The sequence below is a fragment of the Primulina tabacum genome, chromosome 7 (assembly GCF_025594145.1).
Source record: "Primulina tabacum isolate GXHZ01 chromosome 7, ASM2559414v2, whole genome shotgun sequence".
Classification (NCBI taxonomy): Eukaryota; Viridiplantae; Streptophyta; class Magnoliopsida; order Lamiales; family Gesneriaceae; genus Primulina; species Primulina tabacum.
The window spans coordinates 36647650-36670975 of NC_134556.1; the positions used below are offsets into that span (position 1 = coordinate 36647650).

General features: G+C 33.8%; 5 protein-coding genes across 6 annotated transcripts; 4 read left to right on the forward strand and 1 right to left on the reverse strand.

The window, feature by feature from the left end:
• Positions 1 to 1206: 1206 nt before the first annotated feature.
• Positions 1207 to 2951, forward strand: LOC142551595 (uncharacterized). Its single transcript, XM_075660909.1, has 4 exons — positions 1207 to 1368; positions 1895 to 2013; positions 2421 to 2521; positions 2605 to 2951. Exons 1-4 carry the CDS (start codon positions 1317 to 1319, stop codon positions 2741 to 2743), a joined length of 411 nt encoding a protein of 136 aa, XP_075517024.1. The 5' UTR covers positions 1207 to 1316; the 3' UTR covers positions 2744 to 2951.
• A 1440-nt stretch (positions 2952 to 4391) lies between these two features.
• On the forward strand, positions 4392 to 7124 carry LOC142551596 (isoflavone reductase-like protein). 2 transcript variants are annotated; one of them, XM_075660910.1, is made up of 5 exons: positions 4392 to 4704; positions 4887 to 5045; positions 5616 to 5853; positions 5992 to 6195; positions 6814 to 7124. In XM_075660910.1, exons 1-5 carry the CDS (start codon positions 4522 to 4524, stop codon positions 6978 to 6980), a joined length of 951 nt encoding a protein of 316 aa, XP_075517025.1. In that variant the 5' UTR covers positions 4392 to 4521; the 3' UTR covers positions 6981 to 7124. The 2 variants fall into 2 exon arrangements, with proteins under 2 accessions (XP_075517025.1, XP_075517026.1); XM_075660911.1 differs by having other exon boundaries at positions 4398 to 4704; positions 4911 to 5045.
• Positions 7125 to 8798: 1674 nt separating this feature from the next.
• Positions 8799 to 13227, forward strand: LOC142551597 (gamma carbonic anhydrase 1, mitochondrial). The gene is made up of 5 exons (XM_075660912.1): positions 8799 to 9060; positions 10423 to 10566; positions 11727 to 11852; positions 12046 to 12197; positions 12747 to 13227. Exons 1-5 carry the CDS (start codon positions 8946 to 8948, stop codon positions 13026 to 13028), a joined length of 819 nt encoding a protein of 272 aa, XP_075517027.1. The 5' UTR covers positions 8799 to 8945; the 3' UTR covers positions 13029 to 13227.
• Positions 13228 to 16386: 3159 nt separating this feature from the next.
• Positions 16387 to 19766, forward strand: LOC142551598 (uncharacterized). Its single transcript, XM_075660913.1, has 8 exons — positions 16387 to 16692; positions 17374 to 17637; positions 17721 to 17792; positions 17905 to 17943; positions 18212 to 18319; positions 18460 to 18557; positions 18638 to 18749; positions 19343 to 19766. The coding sequence occupies exons 1-8, from the start codon at positions 16513 to 16515 to the stop codon at positions 19562 to 19564; spliced, it is 1095 nt and encodes a 364-aa protein (XP_075517028.1). The 5' UTR covers positions 16387 to 16512; the 3' UTR covers positions 19565 to 19766.
• A 694-nt stretch (positions 19767 to 20460) lies between these two features.
• LOC142551600 (proteasome subunit alpha type-1-B-like) lies at positions 20461 to 22757 on the reverse strand. Its single transcript, XM_075660914.1, has 2 exons — positions 22272 to 22757; positions 20461 to 21170 (listed from the first exon to the last, which is right to left on the reverse strand). The coding sequence occupies exons 1-2, from the start codon at positions 22620 to 22622 to the stop codon at positions 20673 to 20675; spliced, it is 849 nt and encodes a 282-aa protein (XP_075517029.1). The 5' UTR covers positions 22623 to 22757; the 3' UTR covers positions 20461 to 20672.
• Positions 22758 to 23326: the final 569 nt, after the last annotated feature.

A 23326-nucleotide genomic window follows, 5' to 3' on the forward strand; every position in this document is an offset into this window, starting at 1 on the left:
GAATTTTCGGTGAATGCTCGAAAATATATTATTTTATTATAAATTTAGAGTATTCAAAGAACGAAATCAAGTATCTGAAACCCATAATAGGTACTTTGTATGTCAAAATAAGTATTTACTTTTATTCTATGATAATTGAGAAACAATATTTTGATAAAATTATATTTTAAATGGAGAAAAATGATATAATTTTGGTGGATAAAATAATATATTTATTTATATAATAAAAGGTAAAAATGTAAAGTTTGCTTAATGGGTAGTTAAAACTAAATATATAGATTTGTCAGGTACTGATTTCTAGAAAATAATTGTTGGGTACTGAATTTTAATGAAAACATTGACAGATGTATTTTTGGGAAATTTATCCCATTTTTTATTATTGTAAATCAAATTAATTTAATTTTTTTTACAATATCGACAGCATTAGTCATTATGATGAAAAGTGTAACTAATTCTAATAATATAATATCTATCTATTTATGCCATCGTTATCTGGGCAAAGACTTTGGGAATGACGATGATATAACATTCCACGTGACAGCGGATATACATGTGAATCAAATATTTTATATCTCATGAAATTCTATGGGCTCTTGCAAGTTGCAACAGCAAACCCTGTAAATTTTATTCAGCAAAAATAAATTATCATAATCCGGAAAAAAAAATTGGTATAAAAAAAATAAAATTACAAAAACTTTCGAGATTATCTCATGGAAATCAATTTTATAAAACAATTTTCACGTAAAAATATTAATTTTTATATCAAAAATATTATTATTATTTTATGACAAAAATTTGTGTGAGAAGGTCACACAGATCGTATTTTGTAAGACAGATATCTTATTTAGATCATCAATAAAAAATATTACTCTATATGCTAAGAGTATTACTTTTTATAAATATCCATAGGATTCACCCGTCTTATAGATAATGATCCGTGAAAATGTCTCACAAGAGCCAACTCATTTTTTAATATAAATATGATGGACAAAACTTGTCTCAAATATTTATAGTTATGTGAGGTGGTATTATTATAGAAAACTTTCTAAATAAAATATTCAAAATTGGTTTGACTTGTAAGGCGGTTCAAGTTTATCTTTTGTTTTACTAGTACCAAGATATAATAAATTAATAGACATATAAGTTGGATAAGATCGCAAACAGATTTGACTAGACCCCACCAATTAAATATGTTTTAGCCATTATCTCTATCACATTGCAAAAGTTGATAGAGATTAATAATTAAATTGCGACTACTCTAGAAAATTTCAGTGGCGCACTCTGCAAGAAGTAAAAATTAAACTTTGCATGCGATTATGGGTTCTCTCATGGCTGGTTGGGATTCTCCTATATCAGACCCTAATTCTGGTTAGTATATTTCTGTATGTACTTTTTTTTGGTTGTCTAACAACAAGTTTCACATTAAATGGCTCTGCTTAATTTGTTGATTTAATTGATCTTTTTGTATTTCGTGTAATCTTTCGGTAAATTACTTGATTTTCGAAAATCAAAGTTAGAAAATAAGTATGTTATTCTTATGTTTCAATTTATCCATCATTCGTCGTCATCGGACTTATAATGACAGTGTCTCAAGATCAAGGAACTGCATACTTTGGATTTTAGATAGATATTACAATGACTAGGTCTCTCCTGAGACGGTTTTTTTATATGTGATATTCATAATAAAATATAATATTTTTAGCATAAAAAGTAATATTGTTTTATATTTGATCCAAATGAGAGATCTGTATCACAAAATACGACTCGTGAAACACAAGTTTTTATCTATTATAATATAGTGAATATGTATACATGTATATATGTCTGTGTGTGTTTTCAACGTGTTTATTTATGATTATATTTCTAAAAACATAAATGTTTTTGGTTTTTCCAGTGAAGTTCAGAAGGAATAAGTCACTAACAAAAGAAGGGATAGAGTCGTTTTGGAATACCAAGAAGCTGAAAGAGGAGGAACACCTTAGAGATATTTCTGTGCTGTCTCCAAGAACTCGGGTTCCATTTTCTTACCACAAGCTCTTAAATCCGTATATAATTTGTCACAGAATGTTTATTTTTATAGTTTCTTTTATCCATTATGTAATATTATATGATCGCGAGAAGCTACGTAAGTCAAGGTATAAAGGAAAAGTAGATATAATTATTTTTGTAAGCATTTAGAAACTCTTGAAATTTTGAAATGGATTCTGTGGATAGGTCAGAATTCAAATCCAAAAGGGCAAGAATTTAGGTTGAACGGCATTTCCCCTATTAAACTAAAGGAAAAAAAAAGAATGGATTTTTTAAGGAGAGGTTTTTCCCCTCCTGAAATCTTGTATCTCGACTTGTCATCATATGTAAGAAATCAAAAAATCGAAGAAAAAGGGTGGATATTTGAATGTGGAATTACGTTACTTGAATAGGATATTTTGTTCGAGGAAGCTGCAAGTAATGAAGCAGGGAAGGAGCTCTTGGACATGGATGATACGTCAAAGCTAGAAAAATTAATACAGAAAAATGGCTGGTAATAAAAAATTTGATTTTGTTTATTATTATTATTATTTTATTTATTTTTTAAAATAAGTTTGTATGTGGATCCATTTTTAGGTGGATAAGCAGCAACTCGGCTTTTTTAAATGAACCGCCGGTTATTGCAGTGGAGGGCTCGAACAAAAAGTATGCGTCACAATTCCATGTTGCAACCGGTTCGACCGAGGCTCGAGGCCAGGCCGGGATCGGTGCTTGATGTTTGTCAGTTTGGCTCGCAATGACCGTGTTGGGGCTGTTAAACGTGGTGGTTTGATGATGTAATATTTATAAATAAAATAGCAGTATAAACGTTGTATATACAGTTTATATTTATATTTCATGGTTTTGTAGACATCTACTTTCGTTTTAATGTGAGAATTATTTTTTCTTTTTGGGAAAAGATTGATTTCCCATTTGTTGTCTCATGTTTTTGTGTACATTGATACGAGTAGGTAACTTGTAAAATGTTTATTGCCGAGTTGAGATCAGGTTTATTAGGATTTGAAAACTTGATTCATCCAAACTATGAAGGATCAAAAGTTCGTAACGATTTCTTTAAGTCTAAATCCATATCTACTTTTGAATTTCGAACTGATAGGTATGACAATGGGTCGGATTTAGGAGTAGATGAACAATTAAAATTATAAAGGACGCATGTTCACTCCGGTTTGATGTCCGCTTAAGCTTAAATCTAGCTCTGTCCTAATATGCACGAACCTGACAACTTTTCCTCAAGTTAACGAGTTCGACCCATCATATGCATTAGAATATCTAAATAATAATATTCATAATTTTTTTAAAAAATAAATATTTTTAACAAAAATTAAAATAAAAAAATTTATAAACTTTAAATCATAACTGGTTATTCGTCCTACACTCATTTTAAGTCTACACTCATTTAACTTGATCTCACAAATATTGGGACCTGAATATTCTAGATTTTGTCGTGTAGAGAGAAGATATTCTGATAAACATTTTGTTTAATCCATGCTGTATCTAAGTTTTGTCAAATGAAGAAGAGATGATTGTTTTTGGACAAACCATGAGGAGCTGAGAAAATTTGTAAAGAAGTTGAAGAGTTTGGATTAAGATGGTGAGCTTCCTTCTTAATAACGTATTTTTTATTTAAATTCCTCTAACATCTAGGGGTGGGCATAATATTTAGTAACTTAGTATCATTAACCCTCAAATTTCAATCCGATCGTTTTCTCTTCTTTCTTATCAATCACAAGTCGACGTTTTCTTTTCTTTTCTGCATATATTTCTTCAGAAGACTCGTGCCATTGACCCATGCTGAAGAACTTCGAAATCGACAGGGGACAACCTTGTTCAATTTGGTTTCTGTTAAACTCGGAATTAAAAGATTAATTGAATAAGAATTTCGAAAATTACTCACAATAACTTGTTCTCACAGGTAGCTCTTGCTTTCTTCCACTGTATCGAACGACATTTGTAGAATTAATATCTGATATCTCACCTGTAAAAAAAATTTTTTTAAACTCATAACAACATGCTCAAGGTTTCTGTTGACTCTTCGCTTCAGATCTTTCACGGATCTCACCTCATCTTTCAATCTTCAGGGACGAACAAAAGGGAGAGGGTTTACAATTGGCGTGTGATTTTTCGGAAAACAGGGCATAGGTTTGGGGAGGAAAAAACGATAATGGGAAATAAATTAAATATTAAAATGAAAGATATTTTGGTCATTACTATATTTATCATGATTTTATCCATCTTATTAGTTTCACACCACACATGATATTATATATCTCTCAAATTATATATCTTATCATATCAATCATTTATCAATCAAATTATTAATAATTTAATTATTACCAAACGAACCCTTAATTGTCCTTCCTCATAATCCTTCAGCAGGATAATTTTCAATTTTAAAAAAATACCAAGTGGTAAAATTCATTAACAGGAAGATATTTTTGTACCACCATATCTCCATTGTCGTCCACATAATAGAGATCAGATTTTGGACCAAAAATGGCCGAAAAAAGCAAGATTTTGGTAATTGGAGGAACAGGATACATCGGCAAATATATAGTGGAAGCAAGTGCAAAATCTGGCCACCCCACTTTTGCTTTGTGCAGAGAGCGCACAATTTCTGATCCTGATAAGGCCAAACTCATCCAAGACTTCAAGAATTCCGGTGTCACTATTCTTACTGTATGTTACTTATTTTTTTTTATCATTATTGCTGTAAATAATTCGACTCCATGGCTTTTAAAAACCCATAAATTTTTTTAATATTGTTGTTGATAATTTTGTTAGAAAACAAGAATTTGATCTAGTATATTTGATTTTTTTTTTTGGGTTTTTAGTCTTGCAAAGTAATCGAATTACTCTAGTCTTTTTTGGAAATTTTTTTCCAGGGTGATTTGAATGATCATGAAAGCTTATTGAAGGCTATAAGGTTAGTGGATGTGGTTATTTCCACAGTGGGTATAGCTCAGTTGGCTGATCAAGTGAACATCATTGCTGCTACTAAAGAAGCTGGAAATGTTAAGGTTGTTCTCTAGTTTTCCCACTTTTCTTACAATCCCTTTTTTTCTTGATTTACTTTTTTTAAATTCTATAAAAATATATAGATTGTATCAGTTTCTGCCATACTTTTGCCAGTTAAAATTAGCTATTCTCAGAAGTTCGGGTTGTCAAAAGTTCTGTGACTCTGAATAGTGGTTGATTAATTGAGGCGACGCCATAAAACATATTTATGTATGCCTTTTTTTTTTTAAAACTGCAAGCTAGTTCACGTCTCAAAATCCAATCAGTCAACATAGTAGGGAAACGATCTTCGAAAATATGGTTAAAATAAGAAATTTCTGTATGAAAGTTATAGTAATAGCTTAATTTCATCTCATGATTAATAGTACAATTGTAAAAGGCTTTTAATTTAATGTGTTCTTGAATTGAACGTATCATGCATATGTTCAAGAATTATGTCGATTCCAAAAATTGGAGTCACGGTTGTCTCACCGAACCTATGAACATAATTAAAAGCTATGCTTCCCAATTCTTGGATCTTTCCAGAACTATATGAATCAAGTCATATGCACTCATTTATATCCTATGTGCAGAGATTCTTCCCTTCGGATTTCGGATACGATGCAGATCGTGCTCGTGCTGTTGAACCGGCGAAATCCGTGCACGAATGCAAGGCCCGAATCCGGAGAGCTATTGAGGCACAAGGCATTCCCTACACCCATGTCTGCTCCAACTACTTCGCGGGCTACTCCCTTCCGACACTGGTGCAACGAGGCTCCACCGCTCCTCCCAGAGATAAAGTGATCGTCTTAGGTGATGGAAATGCCAAAGGTACGCATATATACATGTACTATACTCATCATTGTTAAAGGTTAAAACAATCAATTAGTTCAGTAATTTGGTTAAAATATCTAGTTTCATGCAATGATCTTCGGCTCCCGCGTCTGTAATTTCTATACTTGTTTGTAGCTGTATTCAACGATGAACGAGATATAGGCATGTATACGATCAAGGCAGTGGATGATCCAAGAACACTGAACAAGATTCTCTTCATTAATCCACCTAACAATGTATATTCATTCAATGAACTTGTTGCTTTGTGGGAGAAGAAGATTGGGAAGACATTGGAGAAGGAGTATGTGCCAGAAGAACAAGTATTGAAACAGATCCAAGGTAACATGCCGTTAGCTAAGATCGAGAAAATCGAATCACAAAAATTAGTTTCACGTCATTCCAATAATATCTAACAATAGGATAATGACAAAAACTTGTCTGAGACGGTCTCACGGGTCGTATTTTGTGAAACAGATATCTTATTTGGGTTATTCTTGAAAAAATATTATTTTTTATGCTAAGAGTAGTACTTTTTATTGTGAATATCGGTAAGGTTGCCCGTCTCACAAGAGACATACTCAATTGTTATTCCTACCGAGATTCACAATAAAAAGTAATACTCTTAGCATAAAAGTAATATTTTTTCATGGATGATCCAAATAAGATATCCGTCTCACAAAATACGACCCGTGAGACCGTCTCACACAAGTTTTTGCCTAATAAGTTATAGCTCATATAATTTATCCTATTTTATATTATGAGACTTCAAATGGACTTGATAAGACTCAATGAAATTAAACTCCAATAAATTTACTTGATATACGATTAATCAAAATAATTTATTAATTTTATTCGACTACACTACATGCACCATTGGATATCATGGAATTTGATTAGCTGATCATACAATGTCGCATTTCTTGATTGTTGTCTTTTCTATCCTTTTCGATATTTCAGAGTCTCCTGTGGACGACAAATTCATATTATCCATCAACCACTCGATATTTGTGAAGGGAGATCAAACGTATTTTGAGATCGAACCGTCTTTCGGAGTGGAGGCGTCGGAGCTCTATCCGGATGTCAAGTATACCACCGTGGATGAATACCTCGATCAGTTTGTCTGAGATGTGTTATTTTTTTTACATGAAATGTTACGGTTTGTGGTATATTTCGTGTGAGAGATGCTATTTAAATTTAATTGACAAAATTACTTTTAATGTTTTTTTTAGCTCCACCATGAAATAAACACTTTAAAAGCATTATTTTTAGCTATTTGTTTTTAATTTTGGAAAAAAATTATATCAATTACAAATTATTTTATTTATTTGGAACATAATTAAAATATAATATTTTAAATGGATGATTGAAAAAAGTTAAAATAAATTTTACAACTTTGATATTATTTATATGCATCCAGAAAAATAACTAATGATTTAATCGTGTAAATTATTCAATTCAATTTTATTCTTAAATAGACAACACAAAGCATTCAAATTTAAAATAAAATATGTATATATATTTAAAATAAAAATAAATTTTTAATATCTAATTTCACATTTCGTTTGTAGTAATTTAAAATATTTGATTAGAGATATATACATAACTAAAATAATAATAATATCATATAAAAATCAAACCCAAATTGAAAAATAAAATAATTGCAATAACATCACTAATATAAAAGGATTTATGGGGATAAAAAATTCAATTAATTCAAAGAATATCCACAACTAATTTAGAATATATTGCTTAGGAAATATGAAAAGTCCTTATTTTGAAAGTACAATCTCAACAATAAGCATATATAACAAATTATAAAAATAAATAAGTATTAAAATTTTGCATATAAAAAAAATACGAAAATTGAGTAATGATTTGAAAATTATTCTTTCGTTTCGTAGATTAAAAGAATTGACAAAGTGAAATTTTGTTCATTTTGTAATATAAGAATTCAAAATAGAGCGTGGTCAATATTTTGAGTACAAATAGATAGAAACATTATTTTTAATTGCCATGCAGTGAAATGAAATTTATTATGTCGACTTAATATACAAGAATAAATGATTAGTTAATATTATGATGTTAATTTTAAATCTATACATTTTATTTTAATTTTTTCCACTCATTCATTTAAAATATTGCTTTTATTAATTTTATTTTACCAAATAAATAAATAATTTATAATTAATATAAAATCTACCAAAAGTAAAATAAATTAAAGTTTAAAAATTATGTTTTAAAATTATTAATTTTTTTGATGGAACTAAAAAAAGAAATTTTAAGGATATATTTTGTCCATTTTTAATGAAAAAAATAAAAACAGAGTGTAAAATATCATCTTTAATTTTGCGTCGGGGTAAATTAGATTTGTGGACAGTAGAAGAGTTAGGTTAAGGGAAATTAGAAATGAGTGCGGTAAAACATAGGAGTTTAAGTCAAGGATTTATAGCTCATTTGACATCGAGTTTCTAATTTAATTGTTGGGATGAGTTCTCGAGTTCAAAACCCAACCGTATAATTACTCCATAACTAATAAGAAAACGAATTCTAGTATTTTTTGTCTTGAGAAAAATAATGAGTATCACTTTATCATCATGTAGAGTATATACTAATTATACACAATATTAAAACTCAAATCGATCCGAAAACAATCCGAGCTATAATTGATCCTATGCGATTATGCGTTGCTAATTTGCTGTCTATATTAGACAAGGCAAAAACTCTTGTGAGATGGTCTCACGAGTCGTATTTTGTGATACAGATATCTTATTTGTGTCATCCATGAAAAAGTACTTCTTTTTATACAAAGAATATTATTTTTTATTCTGAATATCAGTAAAGTTAATCCGTGATAAAGATTCGTGAGACCGTCTCACAAGAAACCTACTCATCACACAAACAAGGCCTACAAATAAACTTTAAATACCAACTTTACCCCTCTAAGCCAAGGCTTGCAAGTGACACTGCCCCCATTTCCTTGTAGCCCTCGAACGCCCTAAAAGAACTCGCGTTAGCTCTTCACTAGTCGGACACAATCAAGAATTTCCCCACGTTCAACTATCAACGGAGCAATCTGCAGGCAGAAGGGTATGGGGAGCTTGGGAAGGGTGGTGTATTCGCTGGGAAACTGGATCAGAGAAACTGGTCAAGCCATGGATCGCCTGGGCTGCCGTCTCCAAGGAAATTACTATTTCCATGAACAACGTATGTTCGGTATTTAAAGCTTTTCTTTTTAGATACAATGCTACCCACGTTTTTATTTATTTAAATTTTCTGTCGCGGTTTGTTTTGATTTTATATGACGTTTGGGATGTGCAGACCTTATTTCTTTTAGTTCTGTATGAAATTGTCTAGTTTATATGATTTTAGATTTTGGAATTACCTAAATTATACTTGGAAATTTTGTGGAAAGGGGGAGACTTTATGGATTGAAAGAGTTAGCTGAGGCGTCTTATCTTTTTTCTTGATTTTTGGGGGTCAAACAAGAAATTGTAAATCAGGAGGTTCTTATGAGTATATATAAGTTGGTGCTCATATGCATTTGGGTTTCGTCTTATAATAAGATCATGTGGTTAAAATGGTTTCCATGAATATGAATTCTTTGGACATCATTTTGAAGATTTGGATTGTGAGTTGAGGATATCATATATATTGCAGCTCAGATTTAGGTTGTGAGTAAGGGGATCATAGATATTGCAGCTCATTCGTATCAATTTACTTGAACTGAAAGTAAACTAGTGTCAAAATTAACATGACATGGGTAGTGAAAGTATTTAACGTTAATGTTGTATATTCTAGTGCAAAGGTGGACTGAAAATTTCTACAGAAGTTCATCGAGTTAGAATTGAAGGTAAATGAAAAGATATTATCAGGATTGGATGTATAAAATGGTTTGGACATTTTATATACCACAGCTGGAGGCATCTTTGATAAAGTGAGAGGGAATATGAATAGCAGATTATGGAAGAGGGGAGTGCCAAAATTTACTTGGTACGAAGTTAGTAAAAATGACTTAAGTGAATCGAGTCGCTTATTTTGTAATATTACATAGAGCTCGATGAAGAAGAGTGGTTGATACTTGATAACTAATTGCAATTCTCAAATAGTATACAACTGAGGCTTTTCTAATTACATTGATGAATGGACTGCATTTCCAGAATTCTTTGCTGTGGTGACTAGGTGTTTGTTGTCCATAATATTTTAATTGCTATATACAAGCTAATAGTTTTGTAAAAGAGCTTGTAGATGACACTATATTACTTTCTTCTTGTAAAACATTAGGGTTAAAGAAATAGTCTCGTACAATTTATTTTTTAAGTAAAATATGTTTAACAGTGCAAATCAATGTACATAATTGGTCTTTTTTAGTGCAAATGTATAATTTCACAGAAGAGAACATGATAGAAATATTAGAAATTTTCAGTAGAATCTGGTGGTCTATGTGAATAATCATAAAGACGAAATTTTCAGGAGCATTTCATGCTCATTTTTACCTTTCATTTTCTCTTCTTTCTTCTATTTAGGATTGCTTCAAATTCATAATATCTCATAGGTTTTTATTTTCAGTGTCTAGGCACCGGACTCTGATGAACCTCTTTGATAAATTTCCGGTGGTTGATAAGGATGCTTTTGTTGCTCCAAGTGCCTCTGTCATTGGGGATGTTCGGGTGGGTCAAGGATCATCCATATGGTATGGATGTGTACTTCGAGGTAAGCCCTTAATAAAATATTCAGTCTTGATTTCATGTGGTTGAATATTTTCTACCTTATTAATATTTAACTTAACCAAGGTTCTTCATTTGAAGTTATGTAATTTGATAATTTTCATTTGTAGAAAAGAATGCAAATTGACTGACTGAGTTTGATAGTGGTGCACTCTATTTCGTTTGCTTGTCAAACAATCACCTAATTCATACACCTTAATTATGGGATTATTGAGAGGGATGGTGGAATAAATACTATGTTATTCATGCAAGAGCCAGCTAACCATGCAAGATCCAGCTAAAGAAATTGTATGAGAAGATTGTATTTAGAATGTAGTGTCTCATTGTGTTTGGGTACTGAATGACTGAAAGTTTTGGGTAATACTTTTGTGTCAATAAGACATGCAAAGGATGAGAATACAGTCATGATTCTAGGTTATCTTTTGATTCCTATTTTTCTGCAGTCGTAGGCCGATAGCCTTGAAATAGCTTGAAGATTAACCATATCAGGTGTTCATTCAGTTGTTTCAGATTAATTATTCATTATTCAATCTCATCTTTTAGGGACATGAGGGAAAATAGAAGATTTAATGAGATCAGCAATCCTGCATAGGCCAGAAAATTTCAGGATCTGCTTCTAACAATAATTTTCTTCTGTGTATTGAGATGAGAAATTAATTCCACAAATTTGATGTTTGGGATAGCTAAGTTATGCCAAACTGCCTTACTCCATGTCACAAGTAAAATAACCGATTACCTTCCAGAGTTGGATGTCGGATATGGTAATTTTACACCTGTGATGTAGACTTTGGAGCATTTCTTTGCCATTGTAAACCCATTACACGTATAATGCTTTCACTATTTGCTGGATGTGAATGTCACTTTCCTCATTTATATTGGTATGACTAGGATTAATCATCCTGAGATTGGCCAACCAACAGGCTTCCAATTTCCACCTTCTGTTGCTGTCGCTCCTGTTTCAGCTTTACTTTTCCCCAACAACTCTAAAAATTTCAGACATTTTATATTTCCGAAAATGAAAATTGGGAGACACTTTTACCCACTCACCTGTTAAGAGAATTTGATCATCTGTGTTTGTTTTGAATCAGATCATTTGTGTTTTAAGATGTGGCATGGGTGGTCACTTTGACTTCTTCCTGAATGCAGGTGATGTGAATAACATCACTGTTGGGTCTGGGACTAATATACAAGACAACTCCCTTGTGCACGTGGCAAAGTCTAACCTAAGCGGGAAGGTTTTGCCAACTATCATTGGAGATAATGTCACCATTGGTGAGTCATCTCTTGGTTTACTTCCTCTGCCAGTCTGCCTTGTTAGTTTTAAAAGTGTCTATGTCTGGGGTTTATTGCGATTTTTTAAAAAAAAAGCAAAAAAAAATTGATATAACGATCGTCGCATAAGGACTGCATTCGAGCTTCATCCTAATTCCCATTGACGGTAACTTGAGATTTGGTGGACTCGTAGGTCATAGTGCTGTCGTACATGGTTGCACAATTGAGGACGAGGCATTTGTTGGTATGGGAGCTACATTGCTCGACGGTGTGGTCGTGGAAAAGCATGCCATGGTTGCTGCAGGAGCTCTTGTGAGACAGAATACTAGGGTCCCTTATGGAGAGGTATGCATTGAATCGCCTTCCAGACCAAAAAACAAGTAAATTGATATGAATTTCCGTACTTTAAATTGTAAAGATATTCGAATGCTTGTGTGCATTGACATTATTCGCTTGTTCTGTCACAATGCTAGTTTGGATGCAGACGTTCAGCTTCGAAAATCATGAAGGTTCTTTAGATGTATTTTCAAGAAAAGTAGAGGCGGTTTTATGTTGGTATCTAATAGTGAATAATATTTCTTTATTTTTGATTTCAATTTTTAAAAATTTTCTGTATCTGCTTTATTTTTTTAAATACAAACGGACATTGGCTTGTATTTTTTGGAAACGAAAACGGACTCTGTACACAGTAAAAAAACGGACTCTGTATTCTTGTTACACTCGTAGACTTCATACTTAGAGTTTTATCAACAATTTGCTTGTGCAGGTGGCATCTGCATCAACTTTTTCATCAATTATACAGACCTTAACATTGATTCTTATGAAAATTAAATTCCCAATTCCTTTTCATTAGTTTCCATAACTTACATTGTTCTTGTTGTTTTTTCATTACAGGTGTGGGGTGGAAATCCCGCCAAATTCCTGAGAAAGCTCACGTCTGAGGAGATCGCTTTCATCTCCCAATCTGCCACAAATTACATCAATCTTGCAAAGGTCCATGCTGCTGAAAACGCTAAGCCCTTCGACGAGATCGAGTTTGAAAAAATGCTGCGTAAAAAATATGCTCGCCGTGATGAAGAGTATGATTCAATGCTCGGCGTCGTTCGTGAAACACCACCAGAACTTGTTCTTCCCGATAACATCTTACCAGATAAATCCAAAAAGGCAGTCGTCTAATACTTATTCGAACTCGGTTAGTTTGTTTCGAGTGTTACGCACTTGAAACATTTCTTGTTGAAGCTACCTTTGCAGACCTTTGTGACCAGTTCATTCGTGTTCTTCTGAATAAAGTTAGGACATGTTTTGGGACGATTTGTTTGATGAATGGTTGATGTTTGGACCATGCCGGCAATTATATGCATAATAATTCTTTGTATTTGTCATACATATATGAATTTTCAACGACGCATTTCAGTTAGAAGCCAGTCTAATGAAAATCATGTCCTGCGTTTAAGTCCCCGGTCGACCCGATGTTCCTTGCGTATTTATTTATGGATTTATGTCAAAGAAGAAGTAGACACAAAACATACATCACTATTTGAAAATTTCTAAGTTTACCAATCAAACACTATTAGGACGAGATATGGGGTTTGAGATCATCGTACTCTTCGACTTCCGGGGAAAGTAATCATCCACATCAAAAATTTAAAAATCTATATACTCCTTGCAGATATCTCTGCAAAAAACTCCAACATATGGTTGTTCCTAGCACACCTAATCCATGTGCATAAATTATTGAGGTCGTTAAAAACTTTTATTTTTAACATAAAAGGATTGTCTGTAGGCTATATAAAGTATAATATAGTTTTCTTGAATTATTGTTGGGGGAATCTTTAAGAAAAACAAAGCATGATCGGCTGGTTGGAATTCGAAAAGCCGAGGAGCTCTCCCTTTTCCCTTAAATTCTGCTCTCTTCGTTGATTTAAAAAGGACAAAAAAAGAGCATGCCCCCAATCATGGCGCTATCCAAATGATTAGTACCTATTCATTTCTTGTTATTTTCTTGGATTCTTCTTTTTCCCGTGAATCTATCTTATTGTCTCTATACGCTACTAGATTAATACCCTGGTTTGATTTATTTTTTCATTGAAAAATAACCATATCAACTATAATTGGTAGTCTATTTTCTATCAAGACTCTAAATTTGAGACGATATTTCCATAAATTAAAAAGTGACAAAAGCATATTTGAAACTAGAGAATCTAGACAATTAAGCTAAAATATAAGATTATGTACATATAATGTGGATTTGAAGCTCATGTCTCTCGAACTAAATTATGTTTGGATTGAATGATTTTCAAAATTACAGAGACTAATCCATGTGCTGTTGCTGCTCTGAGATTGAAGATCGTGGAATTTGGATTTATATGTCATATTCCACACACTCTTTTTCAGTTGCTGACTGGATTACACGATGATCAAAGGTGGCCACACAAATTTACTCTTGGGTTCATTTCAAACTCATCACTTTATTTTAATGCGACAGTAATTTCAAAATAGTGCAATTTATACCAAATATTTTAGCGTCTCGTTCTGGTTGGAGAGCTCAATTAATATATTCTTTTATTATAAAATTCTTTTTTTGGAAAACTTTTTAACAAAATAAGCGCTCGTATTCTTTTATATCGTGTGGATTAATTAGCTCTTCCAAAACGATCCCAACTAGACCTCATGCTATCATCAATTTTTCTTAAACTATATATTCGAATTCGTATTACATAATTGTAATTACAAACATAAATTCATTTGGTAAGAGTAGTCTCATGTGAGATGATACATCCGTGAGACGAATCTATTCAGTTCATATCTACATTGAAAAATATTGAGTCGGGTCCGATATCAGTTTCACAAAATTAACTTAACACAATCTCATTGAATTTTTTGTTTGATGATTACTCTTTGGATGTAAACACTGAGTTGCCATTGACACATTATGTCATATTTGGATTCTCTTCAGAGCACAGTATTGTGCATTTTAGAGTCGTTGGATCATGTGGACATCACACATAGTTCACTTTATTTGACGTATTGTGCACATCACCGGATCCAAATTTCATTATATTCATGTATGTTAACCTATAGTCATGTATACTATTTCTGTGTAGAAAAATTTCGAATTTGGTAAGCCCGTCGCCGTCTACATTCTGTTTCGCTTTCGTCAACCACCACTGTCTTAGTTGTGATTTTGGGTAACTTGGGGTCTATTTGAGGCCCTAATTCGCGGAGTTTAAGGACTGGTTGAGGGTGACATTATAATGCTCTGGTTCCTGATTATCAAACTGAACAAAAATAAAATGTGTCAAAAATTATAGCTATTAGTCAAGAGCCCAAGACACGACTTTATATCTGTGACTGTGCAAAGTGAACTTGTTTGGGTGTTAATGGGTCGGGCCATTAGTCACATTAGTCCGGAGATGTGCGTGTTTATTTGCTGGTGTTGTCTTATATCTCGTTGAGATCAGTCTTGCCATTTCTCTACCGTCGGTCCTGTCTCCAGCAGAAACAATATTACCCGTTAAGATATGGTGTCAGTCTTTTACGGTCAATCTAGCCAACCAAATCAAGCTTCGCAACATCAACATCTTGACGCATGATAACTTCTCAGGAGATAATTCATATCAGTCTGCTCTCACTCATATACGCTTTACCCAGCAGTGCCTCAAAAAATTCATTATAAAATTGTGTAAGTTAAAACAAATTAATAAAGAGAAAAATATAAAAAAATGATATTTATACTCCATAATTTGTTAAATACGTTCATTTGATTTTATATTTATTTTTCGAGAAGATTACCCCCAGTCAATTACTTTTTGTTTTATTTTCTTATTCATACATTCCCTGCTTTCCTTTATAATATATGTTGATTTACCAAAAAAAATAAATAAACATAATATGTTAATAATTTTTTTTTTCATATTTTAAAAGTTAATAATCAATACAAAATAACTAAGCTACCCCTAAAAATATCGGGGCATAAATTTTTTTGGTTGATTTGTTAAAATAAAACATTTATTAATTTTAAGTATTAACACTTTTAATTGAACAAGTTGAGAATCAAATGAGAAATAAATTAGAATTTACAATTAAAATTGAAGTATTATATTATTTTACAAAATAACTAATTATTAAATTCATGTTTTTTATAAATTAAAATTAAAATTATTATCTTAACTCTATTTATTTTTTGATGATATACATTGTATTTTAAAATATTAATTAAAGTAAGCTCATTTTTAAATTAATTTTTACAAAAATATTTAAATGATAAATTGATAAATAAAATTTTGTATATGTTTTATTGAATTTTTATGGATATGAAAAAATTTAATGTTATTTTTTTGTCATCTTATGTCTGAGAATCATTAGCAAAATGATCTAAAACAATTAATGTTGTCGATTTATAAAAGAAAAAGTGAAGATGAATGTAAATATAATTTCAAAAAATATAATGTCATTTTTCGATTTGCTAATATGGCCCAAAAAAATAAAAGGAACGAAAGAATTCAGGGCATGGGTTGAGCCTCTATAAATACAAAGCAAAAGAGCAAACAGAGAGGGGAGGACGTGGTGAGGGCAGCAGAGCAGGGAAATTAACAAGGGAGATTCCTGTTTCAAAACCCTAAAACCCTCCCCCCAAATTTACGGATATCCCTCTAAAGTGATGGGGGTTGAAATTCAACAAAAAATCAAGAATGAAAATAATAATAATAATGCTGCTGCTGCTGCTGCTCCTGCGCCTCTGATACTGGGACTCCAGCCCTCGGCCCTGGTGGACCACGTGGCCAGGGTTGATTGGTCCCTCCTCTCCCGAATTCCTGGCGAGCGCGGTGGCTCGTTTCCTGTGCGTAATCTTTTCCTCTGTTTGTTCTGTGGTGGTGATTGTTGGTTCTATTTTTTTTTTGCTGAATCTTTGGGTTTCTATATGAAGTTCATGGATGCCCATCTGGAATTTGGAAGTGAATGTTGTTTGTTGGACTCAAATCAATGTTTAGATTGTTGATGATTGATTGCTTTCTGTGTTCGTTGTGCTTCCTATTATGATAAATTTGGAATCTTTTTCATTTTTTTAGAGTTTATGGATGCCCATTTCAATTTGAAAGCGAATATTGTTGAACGAACTCAAATCTGGAGCAAATTGTTTTAGCTAAAATCTAATAAATGAAAATTATTGTTGGTATTTTGATCCTCGTGTTCTGTGCGTTTCTTGTGCGTAAATTGTGAAAAGTATCATCAATCATGTTTGAATCTAATTTTATCGAGATTTTTTGCTCTAGGTATATTTTTCTATCTGTCTATTGATTAATGTTATATAGTAAGAGGTTTATATGTTTTGATAGTTGTCGTAACTCGTATACCTGGTGTTCGAAATACGTGAACTTGCCAAGCAGAATCCGTCAATAAAGTGAAGATTTGCCTAGACTGAACTTTCTTGGTTTTTCACCCAGAATCCGATGATTTTTGTGGGTTTTCAATATGCCACAACACTCGTTAACTTTTTTAGTTACATTTTTTACTGTCCTAGGTTGCAGCTGAAGAGTTGAAGTTCATCTTGAATGAGGTTAATACTCACATCACGGCTTCTCCTGAAACTACGTCTCCCTTGATAACCATCGCCGGAGGAAGTGTTGCCAACACTATCAGAGGCCTGGCTTCTGGGTTTGGGGTCACTTGTGGTATAATTGGGGCATGTGGGGATGATGATCAAGGAAGCTTGTTCATAAACAATATGACCTCTTCCAAGGTTGATCTCTCAAGATTGAGGCTGAAAAATGGACCTACTGGGCAGGTTAGCCTTTTGCCTCTGACGTAAGAATCTTAGAATAGTTACTTACTGGTACTGAGACATGAATTTCCAAATTCATGATTCAGTGTGTTTGCTTGGTTGACGAGTTAGGCAATCGAACAATGCGTCCATGTCTCTCTACGGCGGTAAAAGTTAAGGTACATGTTAAGACTCGAATCTAGTCTGCTATTTGAGTTTATGATTTTCAAGAATATCTTGGGCTTGTTGGTCAATATTTGCTAACATATCTCATATCTTTTCCTTTACCAGGCAGATGAATTGACTACAGCAGATTTGAAAGGTTCCAAGGTGAGGAATCTCCGACAAAATCACGACATGATCTTTCTCTTTTGCCTATCCCTTTCTTCTCTTCAATTTTTTGGCCAGATCTTAGAAAGAGGTTGGATTGTTCTTTAAAGTTCAGAGATAGCTGTATTTGATGCATATCATGATTTTCACTTGATTCCTTGTTTTACAAATTATAAGATATTATACCTCTAAATGCTTGGTCGCATCAAGTTATTTACTTGTTTCTTCCAAATTTGTTCACACATCTATTCCTTATCTATTTGTACAGTGGCTCTTGCTGAGATATGCAATATTCAATATAGACGTTATTCAGGCAGCCATCAAGATTGCCAAGCAAGAGGGTGTGTCTGTTTCACTTGATCTGGCAAGTTTTGAGGTAACAGCTTGTCAACCATAAAATGTTTTTGATGGAGCTATAATAGAATACTTGTTGAGAATGAGACGTGATACTTGGTAGCTCACCCCAAGTGTACTAGGAATGCAGTTGTCTGATATTTGGTCACCTTACTATGGCAGATGGTGCGGAAGTTCAAGTTGCCACTTCTACAGTTACTGGAGTCGGGGAACATAGACCTTTGCTTTGCCAATGAGGATGAAGCAGCTGAACTTCTAAGGTGATGGGCCATTGCTTCTTATGTTTGGCAGTGTTTTAAAGAGAGAATATTCTGTTATCTTTACTTGAAACAATTTCCAGGAGTGAAAACAATGTGGATCCTGAGTCGGCACTTGAATTTATGGCCAAACACTGTCAATACTCTGTGGTGACATTAGGCTCTAAGGGCTGCATAGCAAGACACGGAAAAGAGGTTTGTTTAGTTCGGTACATCCTTGATTTGTTTGTTTGTGATCCTGAATACCAAAACAAAACACAATCAACAAAAACGGAAGGACAAGGGTGGAAGCGAAGTTATTAGAGGCTCAGGGCAGACTAAGGCGCATATGTATCATAAGTGCAAGCGCGAGGAAAGACACTTCTTATTGAAACAAGGCACATTAAGTCATTGTATCCTAGAATTTGTATACATGGAAGAAAATTTCGTCACTGATTATCTAATGGATATTTAATTAACTATTGAATAACCATAAATCAAATATTAGTTCATAAGAAAAAATCAATTCCAGTACTCTGTATTTCATTTTGAGTTCTTAATTCCTACTCTTGAGGCATCCTTAACGGGCCGAGTCTCGCTTTTAATCGTCTCCATGTCCACGTCTTGGGCTCTAGTTACTGTGGGTTAAAATATTTTGATTTTCAACAGGTTATACTAGTAGACGAATATTATATTCGCGTTTAGTCCAGGGGCATCGTTTTCTGAAACAATGCCTCCAGGTTTGGTATTTTACATTATTTTGTGATTCTTGTGCTTCATTTCATGTAACGAAGTGGATTCATTTTAAGGTTGTCCGTGTTCCTGCCATTGGGGAGGCAAAGGCTATTGATGCCACTGGTGCTGGTGATCTTTTTGCGAGTGGGTTTTTGTATGGATTAGTGAAGGGACTATCTTTGGAAGAATGCTGTCGGATTGGCTCTTGCAGCGGGGGTTCTGTCATACGTTCTCTTGGTGGCGAGGTAACTCCAGAGAACTGGCAATGGATGCACAAACAAATGCAGACGACATGACTACCAGCCCCTGAGCCAGACAATTGTGATTGTGAAATCAAAGATTGCTGGTGTCATTATGCTTGTATGATTATTAGGAGTTGGAGTTTAGGGCCCTGGTTTTATTCATGCCTGCAACTGATGTCTTTTAACTGCTGCAGACTATATGTTAACTGATTCAATAATTTTATTTATCATATGGAAATCTGAGCCTTCTGATCCAGCATTTGATTCTCTGAACGATAATGAATAGCATGACCAGTGCCTGAATTCTTGGAAAACTAACGAGATCAATTAAAGGGATGGCAATGGGCGGGGGCGAGTTTGCCATCCCTATCCCCGAATTCCATCTCCACTCACATCCCCGCTTTTTCGGGTTTGGGGATTAATTTCCCATCCTCATCCCCGTTTCAAAAATAATAATATGACAAGACGATGACGAATTCGAAGATTTTCTCAAACCAAAACTTATTATTATCTATTATTATTAGATATAATATTAATATTAATATCAATATCAATATTAATAATAATAAGATTATTAATATTTTAAAAAATAATAATATTATTATATTATTAATATTAATAATATTATTATTATTTTATTATTGATATTATTTTCAAGACGAGTTCGGGGATTTCGAGGATGGGGACAGTAATCTCATACCCGTCCCGAATTACATTGGGGATTTTTTTTAATCCCAGAATCCAAACCCAAAAAAATCGGGGATCCCCATCCCAGTTCGGGCTTTCCCCGCGAGACCCCAAACCCATGGGAAAAGTTGCTATCCCTAGATCAATAGTACGTTGTATCCATATCCATTTTTTTTTTTTTGCTTAAACTACCCGAATGCTAATATTTGGTGAATTCTTGTAACTTACCATTTAGATTTCACTGTAAACTTCAGAATGTATGCGAGAAACGAGAACAGTTTTGTGTTATATTTCATTCAACGTCTAATATAAATACGAAGCAAAGCACAGGAGGATAGCTCAAAAGCACGAGGTAAATGCTGCTCAACAAGATAAAATATTCGTATCCACAAGCAGTTTTTTAGGGGGGAAGGGGTGTTTGGGGGTAAGAAATAATTCGTTACACCACAAGAGGCAACCACAGTGAACGAGATCATCAGATATCCATAGGAGCAACATCTCGGCCAGCAGGGTTTCCCTGATCACCAGCACCAGCACCAGCACCAGCACCAGCACCAGCACCACTTGATGTATCTGGAGCAGCAGTCTCGTCAGCAGGGGGCTCTTCGCCCACAATATCGAATTCATTGATCAGTGCTTGCACGATTTCTTGTTCCAATATGTGGAACGCCTCCCCTACTCCTAGCACGGAGATTGTGCATACTGAGCTTGTCAGTTTCTCTCCTTGCAAGGTCTCTCTCAATGCAAAAAGTGCATCCTTGACCAGATCATCCCGTGAAGATTCCATGAAATTCTCAAACTTCCTCTCTAGGTATGTTTTTGCAGCCTGTGACCGAGATCCAATGGCAAATGCTTGGTATTCAAAGTAATTGCCGCTGGGACAGTTGTAATATAGGTGAGCTCCAGATTCATCTAGACCACCAACCAGCAGCCCAACACCATAAGGCCGCTTCCAGGAGCGTTGCGTGCAGACCTATGTCACGCAACCTATGTTAAGATATGAAAATGCAGGGAAATAAACTTTTAAACGAAAACAAAAGATTCTGCAATTATGGACTTAAAATAAGAAATAAACAATTCCCCATCTGTAATTATTTTTTAAAAAAACTAAAAGTTCTCGACGAACTTGAAATGGACATCATCCAGTATGTGAAATGCGACTGCAGCCAAAAAATGAGTAAGAGCATATATTAGGAAACTCATGCGTTGGGATATGTAACATACAAGATAAAACATCAATTAATCAAGAAAGAGAGAAATAACTATGTAACAGTTTGTCTTTTCCATTGAGAATGGGTAGCAATCTGATTCCCCCTCCGGAGAAACACCCATATGTGCTACTTCTACGCCACACCAACGACCAGATAGATGATATAGCCATACATGATACATATGCGGATTAAGGATTATAAAGATGCAAACTTGAAGAAATAGCTTTTTTTCATGGATAACAATACTTCACAATCAGAAGAAATCATTATATTTGAAAGACACATTCTGTGTTCGACAAGCTTCAGAAGTGCAAATATACTGAATGAATTGCATACTTTCCAAACAAACTAGGCAAAAGCTAACTGACATGTCAAACTTCATTAAGAAGAACTCCCACCCCAACCAGAACAGTGGGGAATCAACATACATAGGCAACCTTAGAATAAAGGCATTCAATTATCAGCAGAACCTTAAAAGTATCTGTTTAAACTACATTCTTTCCATAATTACATATTGCAACAAAATATCAGTACACAATCTTCTGTCTTTCTACTCAGATACTAGTGAGTACTGAATTAAAAATGACACAAAGAAGTCAACATTATATGAACAGACATATGCACCAACCTTGAAGCAACTAGATTACTTCGTATAACACAAAACGGACTAAATTTGCTCAAAGTTTTTCTTTTCCCTGAAATAAATTAGCAAATTGCCCAGCCAATCCTCAAATGAAATTCTAACTCAAAACTACACAATCTTAGCACATTTGCGCCACAAATCATCAAATCTCGCGAGAAAGAATATCAAAAGAAAGGGGGAAACCGAAAAGGTTAAACATAATGATAATAAAATTTAAAACCTGAGCCTTGTCGGCAAGCTGAACAACAAGACGGCCGACGGGGAGTTGAGATTCATAGGTATAGGAATAATTAATGCACTCGTTCCGCATGTACCTACAGAGAACACGGCCATCGGCTGTAAGCCCAGCAATAGCGACACCGATGTGATCGTCGGCCTTGAAAATCTTCTTCTGGTGAGAGGACAGCTCAGAGCTGGCCTTGTTGACGCAAGCCAACACGACGTGGCTCTTGGATCTCAGCCCTATCGCAGCCGACCCTTGCTTGACAGCCTCCATGGCATACTCAACTTGGAAAAGCCTCCCCGCCGGCGACCATGTGGTGACGTCAGTGTCGTACTGGTTTCTAAACATTTTCGATACGGCGTCGTTGGGTAGTTGCAACGAACTATATGTATCTCTCTCCCTCTCACTGGCGACTTTGCAGCAGAGGAGAGGAGAGATGAGCGATCGACGGGATTTTCTTCGAGTCGCCTTTCTTTTTCCTCAAGCTATGAATTTTGGACAAAGTATTGGGCCTTCATAATGTGGGCCGACGCCCATAAATAATTTGGCTTACTTGTAAAACTCGGTGATGGAGCCCATATTTTCAACTCGGGATACATTTTATTTTTATATTTATATTGTTGAGGCCTATGGTGGAAAATTTAAAAATAAACTTCTTATTTTGTTTTTATTTAATTTATTTTAAAAATAAATTATACATTTCTATAATTTAGTTAATGGATATATATTAAATAACAAAAATAGGAAAAAAAATTGTCATTAAGACTTAATTTGGGAGTGTTAAAAAGTAAGGAAAATAAAAGATTAAGAAAGAATGATTTAAAAATGTGTTGTTCGATAGATTTTTAAGAAGAGGAAATGGAGAGAAAATTCTCTCTTTTAAACCCAAATTATTTTTCTCACAAAAATGAGAGGAAACACAAATAAAAAATAATTTGTTCTCAAATAAATTTAATTTATTTTTTTTCTTTTCCAATTCCCCAACAAAAAAATACATCTTTCTCTTCTCTCTTTTTCTCTTTCCTTATTTTCTTTTCTCTTCTTTTCTTTTC